The following is a 10,781-nucleotide window of genomic DNA, read 5'->3' as shown; positions in this document are numbered from 1 at the left end:
AAAATACAGAGATTACATGCAGAATTTCTCCAGCCTTACACATACATTAGGCTGAGTCTACGAGGGGTCACTTAGGCCTTCAGGTTTAATAAAACACCTACTCACACATCATTGTCCCCACTGTGCATTGCCCTACCAATCCCCCATTCCAGGCCCTTGCCCCTGAGACTTCAGTCTATTAGGTCAGTTTGCTGAATTCCTCTGAAATCCCCAGCATCTTTCATCCATCTGCCTCCTCGTTTCCCTGCCTTGTGAATGCCTGCTGCTCAGGTATCAAGTGATTTCCACAGTCAGTGTAAGTCAAATACAAATGACGATCCACCATTTCTTCATTCACAAATATTTATTGAGCACCTACTATGCGCCACACCACGTTAGGCTCTGGGATGCAAGTGAAATAAGATATCACCCCTGCCCTCATGGAGCTTACAATCTAGCAGGGGAAACAGACAACACACAGTAAACTAATACATAAAATAAACACAGGTTGTGCTATCCGCCATACAGGATATGAACAGTGATAAGATTAGAATAGTTAGGAAACACCTCCTTTTTAGATACAACGGTCAAGGAAGGCCTCTCTGAGAAGGTAGTTAAAAACCGGGTATGAAGCCTGGCTCCCCGCTTACGAGCTACATGACCTTAGGCAAGTCACTTACCCTCTCAGAATCTGTTTCCACATTTGTAGAATGGAGATAATCATATCAAACTCAAGAAACGCTCATTACAGTGAATGATCATGAAAACTCTTCAATGACTTCTTGTTATTTTACAAGGCTTTTCATGATTTCTTACATACTTCTCCTAATATTACTTAGCAAATTTCTAGCTATTCTGAACATTTTTAGTCCTCTCTTTATCCGTGTGCTCCTATAGCACCCTGTACCTTTTACCACTGCACTGTAATCTCCCTATTCACTTATCTGTATATTCTACTGGGTCTGAGGACATGTTGAAGGCTGTGTTAATGAAGGAGTCTAAGTTGGACAAGAAGTACAAAGAAAACAGAAAGGGTTAAACAGTGGTAGGGAGTTTCAATGGAAGAAGATGTTGAAGGCGAGGTAACCAAAAATCTCACGGGCCGGGGTGTTGGATGCATCATCCACCAGAACACCGAAGATACTGAGAATACGCAAGAATCAGAGATGGCAAAGTGTGCTGTGAATTAGGAAGTGAGGCCTTCAGGAAATCAAAGGAGTGATCAGTGGCAAGAGTAGAGGTAACTGATAGTACAACTTCTTGGCATAGGCTGCAAAAGGGGCAGATTTTTGTCAGAAGCTTTGGGAGAAATTATTTAGAAATTACAACAGAGAGGAAGGGCAGCAACCACCGTCTCCTGAGATATATGGAATGTGGACACAGCCCACACTGGTGAGAGCTACAGGCTATGGCAGGCCTTCAGGTGACAGCCAAATTTGTTATGGCAAGGCAGTTAAGAGAAAAATCAAAAGAACAACATGCAGCCAAGCATGGATTAGGGAGGCGAGAGGGAGGGTAGGCAATTGGGAGTGACTAGAATACACATAGAAGGGAGACAAGAGAAGGTGAAAACGGAGGACAAGGGAAGTTTGCACTTCTTAAGACTTCTTAAGCTTCTTGGACACTTCCTTTCTGAAATCTCACGCTTCCCATCAAACTAACCACTGTCTCCCCTAAATGACTAACGTCCACTCTAACTGCCTCCTGTCTCGTAATATCACCATTATCCTGGTTACCCAGGCTTGAGAAATGGACTCAGCCCTTACTCCTATAACCACTCAGACACTGAATCTTGAGTCTTCCTTTGAAATGGCTCCAGCATCCCTTCCTTCCTTATTCCTGTGGCCATCACCTGAAATCAGTTCTTGTAATTTTATGTCTAGATTACCCTATCAGTCTCCCAAATAGCCTACCTAATTAGTGTCACTTCAGTTTAGTCAGAAGGCTTTTGAGGTACGTCTGTTTCAGACTGCCAAGTCCACTGCGAAATTTATGTTTCTTCGTTTGCAATACAGAGACAATACTACTTTCCTTTGAAGGACCGTGGTAAGGAATGTGACATTTTTTTAAGGTTCTTAGCATGTCTGTTAGTAGGTAAGAACTCCTGAGTTTTGAAAACTTGATTATAAGCCTTCTGAACTATGGGACCAGATCTTTTATACTACTCTACCCCACATACACTTACAAAACACGTTGAATATTTGTTGAATAGTTTGATGAAGGCCAAAATAAGAGGGATATTTTATAACACAACAACGTTCTTCTTCACATAAAAAGAGTTGAGCTTTGAGAACATAAAAGCAGCCTTAAAATCCATTCAAAAAGAAAAAGCAGCCTGGGAAATGTGGTATGCCAATCAAGAAAATAATACCTTGAGCATCCGAAGATAGCAATCTGTTTTTCTTTCCCCAGAGCGGCCCTGAGAACACCAATATGGGACTGAAAACACAAAAAGACAAAGTGAAAAAGCAAAGCTTAGCTCTGCTTTTGTTGTTGTTTCAGCCTTACCACTTTTCCAGTTTGGTTTGGACTGCCTTTGGCTCAGAAGATCCTACTGGCTTTGGGGAGCTCAGAAAGGCCGAAATGGAGGCTACAGGAAGAGGAAAAAAAGAGAGCTGGCTACTAAGGGCTGGCCCCAGGCACAAAAGATTTAAGAAAAGGCAAGATTTTCTAACCAAAAAGAGAAAATGTAGTGTAACAATGGGCTACTTCATAGTGCAAGTAAAACTATGTATAAAATCATTTGGATATCCTTATGTAGGTGTTTCTGGAACATATCAGATATATATATCTGAAACTGAGACATCCCAGTAAAGTCTCTGCCCATTATCTCCAAATCAGTTACCCCAGCTCACCAAGGTCAGAAGGCGGAGGGTCTTAATGCAGATGTCTGCATAGAGTTAAATAGCACATATTCTTGGAAAATATGGTTAGACAGTTCTTCTCATACCAAATGGTTACAGTATAACTTAGTAAAACCACTTGGAAAAATGATATGAATCAAAAACTACAAAGTATTTATATCCTTGCCTCAGAAATTCACCTCTAGGAATTTATTCTAAGGAAATCATTTAGGCACAAAGACATGAACTGTTAACACTGCATCACGAGATGCAACCTAAAATGTCCAACAGGGAAAGGTAACAGGAAGCATGGCACACCCATACAGCATAGATTTTAATGACATGGAATAATGCCTGTAGATTGAGAAAAAATCAAGGCACAAATTATACCGAGAATGAATGAGAAACTATGTAAAATCGCAGACAACTAGCAAAAAGACTGGCAAGAAATATGCAAAAATATTAAAGTGCCCTTTTCCCCTTTTCTGTATTGTCTAGATTTCCTGCAGTAAGCATGTATCACTAAACGTAAATAGAAAAAAAACCATTATTGAGTCAGGCAAGCATTAAAGAGTGGGCATTTTTATTTAGCCTAATCTGTTTCTCCTAGGAATTGGAGCGTGGTTCCTAACAACAAAAAAGCGGGGGCTTACAAACCAGTCATTCTTAAAAAAGCAGAGGAAGTATTAAATTCTTTCCACAAGTTTCACCGTATTCGTGAAGAACTGCAGCAGAAAAGATGGTGAATCAGGTTCAGACATCAATCACCAACCTAAATGACAACTCCATGCTCCCACAAGACACAGATCCAGGGTCACAAAATACAACGTCAGACCCAAGTTTAAATGGCATACTGCTCTGCATTTTCCAAGATGAAAAAGATTAGGAAAATAAAAGCGCTTACTTGGGGGCTGGGGGGGGGGGAGACTTTTTTTTTTTTTTTTACACCCACTGGGGGCTAGAGAGAAATGAAAGACAAAGCTGAGAACTAATGCTTTATAAAATTCAACTTTACTTAAAAAGACAAAACGTAACAATAAATACTTTTTTGGCAGAAGAAAAATAAACAACTCGGTTACTAAATGACGGATGTCCAAGACTCGTCTGAAGGCAGAATGGTTCAAAGGTCAGAATCCAAAGTCAGAATAGAATAGTCTCTGTTGAATATCATTCATCTAAAATCCAACATCTTACCTTTCTTCAAATTCGTTAAGTTTCTACCCTAGGGAAACTTGTTTTATACCAAGAGTTATGGATCTCCTTATTTATACTCACACTCTTTCACCAAATCATGATATTTTCATTCTAGCTTTCCTGATTCTACTGTTTTGTTTGGCCTTTGTAATTATTCCATGACAGATGCCAAGAATTTATACCTTCTGGGCAGAAATGGAAACAGACTCCTAAAGCGGCTCACCTAAGGGTCAGAAAGTCAGTGAATGTAAGCAGACCTTGGGCGTGAAGCTACATTCAGCACCCATTACATTGCCACGAGTTACCAAAGCAAGGAAATCCTTTAACATTTCTATGTGAATAAAGATAGAAATACAGGTTGGCTAAGTGTTTGTAAGAGACTAATAACTGTAGTTCCTTTCCTTAAACATAATCACTGGTTGGCTGACATCTAAGTAACAGCTATAGATGACCTCCTCTGAAACTGAATTACACTTGGTTGAGCAGGTATCTGGACTAGTAAAAGAAACTGCTACAAAATCAGAGCCTTAGTAAAAAATATTTAGTGACCATTCTAAAAAAAGGACAATGGCTTAATATAAGCACGCTGTTGTCACAGGGCCAAAAGCATAAAGAAAAGTACTCACCTTCAAATATACATACGCAAAAGTCTCAATTTTAAGATTACAAACTTAAAAGTATATTTTAAAAAATGTTAGTCACCTGTATGAGATAAATTAAAAATTTATGTAATTCAGTGTAAAGCACCAAAAATGAACAATAAAACTGTTCACATAAAACAGTGAAAAGGAAACAAAGCACAACTATAAAAGCACAGAGGTATCATTTACAAGAACCAAGTAAATAAACTAATTTCTATTAATTTTTTTCATTTACCTGATAAAACTTTGTTGGTTAAATTGGGGAGGGGAGGGTCTCTGAGCATCTAAAGGGTAACAAAGTGATAACAAATATACAGCATTTCTTTATTAACAAATTATACCACACAAATCAGGTTACTTTTTCTATCTGATTACAGAGTTAACAGAACTTGCATCCATATTTAGAGCAGCAACATAAAATTTTACTAGGAAGAAATTCTGTATCTGGACCAATTGACTGTAACGTGGACTACGAAGGTAAAACTGGCAACTATGATGCAACTACTGCAAGAAGATTCAGGTTCGTCTCCCATGCTTGTAACTCTCCAAAAGGGATAATTTATTAAGGGGATAATGCAGCCAAAGAAGGGATGATGTAGAAAATCACATGAAATTAAATGAGTACAAAAAGAGCACGGGGAGGGGCATGAGAACTTGAGAAGGTGTGAAAAACCAAGCAGTGACAAGTCAGCTCCCTGGAGTTGCACCAACCCAGATTGTTCCCTATCCTAACTGAAATTGGTGGACTCTTCATCTGGGCACTTCAGTTTGAGAAATCAGTTAGACTAATCATTTTTAACACAGGTTTATTTTTAAAGTAGATACAGCTTAGGGAGAGAAAGCTAAATATTAGGGAAGTATTAACTCCTTCAGAACTCAAAATTTTGCAGCCAAATGAAAGCAAAGTAAAAATTTGGATAAAAATGTTTCTCTAAGGGTAAAACAGTTTTCTGAGAGATTTTAAAACCAAACACACAGTAAGAGAGTGGTTTTCAAAGTGGGTTTCAGGCCCATCCTCTCCTCTTCAAACCTTTCTTATATTCAAACATTTCTAATTCTGTTTTGTCTTTTGTGGCTTCAGGAAAGATTTCCTTTTAAAAAAAAGGAAAGGGAAATCTGATGCCATCCCCATCCCCTTGCTACTGTTTGTTCTTTAAGTTTGAAAATCACTGCTATGAGAAAAATGAGATCTAAAACATATTTTCTTTGTCAGTGTTACTAAACTGAAAAGTTTCAACACAGATCTGTACATTATCCTGTAAAATAAATGAGCAAAAGAAGTTCTTAGGAAGAAATTAAACTCTGCTATTCCCACCGCCCCTAAATCTGTTCTTCCACTGCCTCCAACCTCTCAATATTTCTAGACAGTGAGAACAAAATTCTAACAAACATTCCAGCCTACACCTTAATCTAAAAACATTTCATTTGACGGCTGCAGAGAATTTTTTTTTGAGAAGGTAAGCCCCCAATTTATAGAAACCTCTAGAATAAGAATGTACGATTACCAAAATAACACACATTACGTCAGGGCAGACTCTGAATAGGGTTTCTTCAACACAATCACTAATAAAGAACAGCCAAATCCCAGAACTTCACTCTGCATTCATCAGCACACAATACCAAAGTATAAACAACAACCAGGGGAAAAATGCTTAACACAAAGGCCATTTTTCTTTGATGGGATCAGGGAGAAAAGTGGAACTGCAGGAAGAAAAGTGGAACCCAAGCTTTGGCCACTTATCAAGACTTCATTACTTCAACGAAATAGAACAAATCTCCATGGAAAGGACTCATTCGGCAAACGTAACTTCTTCCCATATATTTTTCCTTCACATCAGATTAAACAAAACTTGTCATTTCAGAATCATTGATTACATCTTTTTTTAATTAGAAAAAAGTTTACTTGAATATTTACATAACTTTATTGCTGTTTATTACAACAAAAAAAATTTTAACTGATTTGTAGAATCCAACCAGTAACATATGAAATTGAAATCCATCTCTCAAGAAGATGCAGTTACAGCTGAATGTATCTGATGCTCAGAGTACAGCATGAGTAAGAAAAATCCTCGCATGTCATGTGGTTCTTGCTGCAGTCATCTGTGTTCATCTCTCAGAAGGCAAAAGAGTCCATCTGACACTTCAATAAATATCAAAGTAATCGTTACCAAAAAATAGCTTCCACGGACCAGAGATCCAAGAAAGAGCAGTTTTAATGAATGATTCCTAGAATCGAGTGAGTCCTCCTTTAGTCCAATGAGATGATGTCAGGAATGTTACTTCCACTGCTGGTTATGACCCCTGTCTCACTCCTGCTGCTGGATGAACTAACATGAGTACTGCTTTCATGGGGGCTGGTGGTGGTGACAGACGTACTGCTTGCTGTTAAGGGTGAGGTGAGACTATCCAAAAACATAGGAGGACAGTACTGCTTGAAACAAACAATGATGCCGATGAGGAAGAGGCTACATTGATTTTAAATACAGAGACTAGAAATTGTTAGATATGCACAAGTGATAGCCACACATTTAAATCTTAGTGGGACTTAAAAATTTCTCAAAACTTCACATCTTTGGATGGAAGGTGGCATGAATTTAACATTTTACATTATTTTGTGAGTGCAGCATATTCCTGATTGTCTCAAAACTTACAGAATTTGTGACCAAATATGTAGTAGTACAAAAATGTCAACAATAACTGAAGTTATTTAATACTGAATATTGGCCCCAAAATTATGACTCATACTTAATCTCAAAAAGAATTTGCTCACTAAATGTATTTATACCAGATTTAAAACACACTGTAAAAGGCTAATAAACTTGTTTTTAATGGTGTTAAGAAAAATGCTAATTCAATAACTCTCTCAAAATTTAGTATTACTCAGACCCTTAAGGAATAATGTTAAGACTGATCAGCGGGAAGGCAGCATCTGACTCCTTTGTACATACATGTAACAGTACCTGTGTAATTAGAAGATAGCATACATTCTAATATAGACTAATATAGAAACTTGGTAGCTAACTACCACGGGATGCTCAGAAAGAGTTATCTCAGGTACTCACAAAATTTTGGAATAAATCTTAAAGGAAATCTAATCTAATCTAATCTAATTTCCTTTGAGATGCTTGCTTGACACCCCCTTCCAACTGTTCAAATTTCTGGTTTCTTTAACATCTTAGTTGCTGATGCCCAAACTAATTCCAACCTGAGTTTAGTACTCTAATATTGACCTGGAGGAACAGAGAGAGACAAGAGCTAAAAGCTTTATTTTATATCACCATAGAATATTTTATGTGAGAGACAACTGCACTGACGAGTGAGATAAGCGAGGTCCAGTATACATTACAAGAGGAGAGGTCCTAAGTCTGTGTTCAGATTGACTGTATGAAAGAAGATCAGTAAGGATATCTGATCAATATTATCAATTCTATATATTATTCAGCCTATCATCAGAGATATTAAGAACAGAAATTTAAAACTGAAGTTGTTTAGACTACATGATCTTCAAAAAGATCATAAAATGGGAACAACAGCCCCAGGTTTAAGGCTGCCAGTCAGTGGAAGGGCAACAACTAAAATTCAGGGTGCCTTTTAAAAAAGTAACTTAATGTTTCGGATGGACAGTCGTCTTGGTTCATCAACAAAACGAATGCCAGGCACAAAGACATTCAAGGGGAGTTCTTAAAGAGCTTCTAAGAACCTCTAAAGAGAGTTGCATTGTCAGGTATTAAACTTCTTTAAAATCAATTTCTAATTTACCACTAAAATTGAGCCAAGAATCTGGAAAAAGCCCAGAAACTTAATATTTTATTTCTACTACCTCTGAGGCAGTTTTTGACCACCTAGGAGTAAAAAGGTACTCTTCTTCATTTGTATAATGAATGCTAGATACTATAGTCCTGCTATCAATAGCCTCTACATCTTGAAATCTTACAATACTCAGGTTACAGCCAATCTAACTCTGTAGCCTTTATGTGTAATTTGAACACATCTGCATAAGGATAACAGGGATTAAGGGGGCAATGTGGAGGTAAAGTAGAACAAATCTAAGGATTCAAGGAAAACTGAAAGCACAACCTCACCCTTCATTTGGCTTAGCAACAAGTTAGCCTGACACCAAGCATGCTAAATAGCCCTATAAAATCAAAATCCTCTAGGTTCCAAGATCATTTTTTAAAAAAAGGATGATTCACATTAAAAACAGTAATACTTTAAGCCTGAAGAATCTATTTCCTAAAAAAACAGATATTTTGCTATAGAATCTACTGATGTAACAAAGTCAACTCAGGGTGAGAAGAAACTCCTCATCCTGTGCCTGTTACCTTGGGCCCAAATTTCCAGTGCTGTTTATGTGATCGAATACAGAGTACCGAACCAGGAAGCTGATACAAGACCTGCGGTTAGCTGATTCTGAGCAGCCTACGAAGCAGTGGATCATGGTTCGTCCTCTATCCCTCCCTACTCTCAACGCTTCTCGCAAAGTCTCCTTCTCTGTTTTGCTTTTCCCTTCAGCTTTTCCCACGCCTTTTCCTCCCCTGCTCTGCCTCTGCTACAATAAGCCTTCTCAGTGGAGTGCACGCTCATTGCAAGGTCTTCATGTTGGGGCGCTGGGATACTAGAGTTTCTTATCTCTGACAAAGAAAACAGGAATGACTGGTTTATAGCAAGTTTAGATTAGGGAATCTCCAAAGTCTGAATCTGGTTGCCTTTAAAAACAAGGAAGAATCAAGCTAATGATTCAGTCTGTTTCATCAGCTTCAGCTATTTTCTATGTATAGAGCAAGTGTTTTACAACTTATCTCTATAAGGTTTTAACTTCCAGTCATCTAGCACTGCTTCCCCTCATTTTAATCACTCAAATGCTCGTAAGAAATGCCAACTGATTATATTAAACGAAATAAAATATAATTTAAAATTCCAGTATTAAAGGCCAAAATATCATAAACTGAGAACTAGCAACTTCATCCCTCCAAGTAAAATTGTGAAATATTTATATAGTACTTCCTTTCCATCAGTTTAAGTAACTGAGAGTTGACTGTCCTGATTTTATGCAACTGGTCATTTTTAGTTAGTATGACACAACCAACAATCAAATACAAATTAGTTGCTTAAATTCAGGATACATACCTGGGGATCAACTGGAATAAGGGAAAGAAAATCCAAACCTAAAACAAAAATGTTCTGTTAATAGTTGTCTCATATGTTGGAGACAAGAATTATTTCCCTAAATCATTTTTTATTTACCTTAAGTCATAAAACATTTGGGTTAAGGTCTTACCATTCTGCCATAGGGAAGGTCTATACCACGATCAGGATATTTCAGGATATTTATGTGGATAAAACCCAAAAATGAACATATTTCCTAACAAAACAACTAGAAAAACTGCCTCCCAGAGACTTAAAGGGGGCAGTCCAAAATTTTTCAGATAAATAGGACTAGTCAAAGCAAACTTTCCCCCTTTATCACTTAGCAGAATGAGAAGCAATAAAATGAAAAGATGATGATCTGGATTCAGACCATTAAAAAAACATACTTAAGACTCTTAAGATACTTCACATTTATTTTTTTAGAAATACACCACACTGAGCTTCATCTAAAATATCACTTCTTAGACAGATAAATGTCTATTTCATGGACAGCTCTCTGTTCCCCTGTTCCCACAACAAGAGTAGTAGTACACAGTTCAACGTGCTGCACAAAGCAAGCACTTGCTAACTGCTGCTCACTAAGAAGCTAAATCTTACCAAGGTGTGCTGGGTTATAAGCTAATGCAGTTTTCTAAACCAAAGCTTTGGGATTCTCCAATTATGCTTTAGAAATAGAAATGTGGTAAAAGGTTGCCCAGTAATACCATTTTGAAATATTAAAGTTATAACAATAAATAATAAAAAATTTCAGGTCTGAAAAATCTAGCAATAAACTTCAAGGTCAGTCCCCATAGACCTCTGTTAGACTAAATTTCAAAACATTAAAAAAAAAAAAAATCACATACTAGGTGTAGGTTACTAAGACAGGCCAATTTCTATTCATTCTATGAATTATTATATGCTGGTATTCAATGTCACCTCAAGTATAATAATCATACAGAGTGTACTCTAATACTAGACTGTTACTCTAAAGAGA

At 37.4% G+C, this 10,781-nt stretch overlaps 1 protein-coding gene across 10 annotated transcripts in view; it reads right to left on the bottom strand.

Annotated features, from left to right (window-relative positions):
• Positions 1 to 324: 324 nt before the first annotated feature.
• Positions 325 to 10,781, bottom strand: part of PIAS2 (protein inhibitor of activated STAT 2) — a 96,684-nt gene continuing 86,227 nt past the window's right edge. For 7 of the 10 annotated variants that reach the window (XM_082416585.1, XM_082416584.1, XM_082416587.1 and 4 more), the window contains 2 exons: positions 9,785 to 9,822; positions 325 to 7,088 (listed from right to left, as the gene is read on the bottom strand). In XM_082416585.1, the coding sequence (XP_082272711.1) occupies positions 6,906 to 7,088; positions 9,785 to 9,822 (221 nt within the window). In that variant the 3' untranslated portion in view covers positions 325 to 6,905. The remainder of the gene's footprint in view (positions 7,089 to 9,784; positions 9,823 to 10,781) is intronic. The other 3 variants (XM_082416583.1, XM_082416589.1, XM_082416580.1) reach the window with 3 other exon arrangements.

Source organism: Balaenoptera physalus (assembly GCF_965194825.1).
Source record: "Balaenoptera physalus genome assembly, chromosome: 12".
Taxonomy (NCBI): Eukaryota; Metazoa; Chordata; class Mammalia; order Artiodactyla; family Balaenopteridae; genus Balaenoptera; species Balaenoptera physalus.
This window is presented reverse-complemented; position numbering and strand designations above follow the sequence as displayed.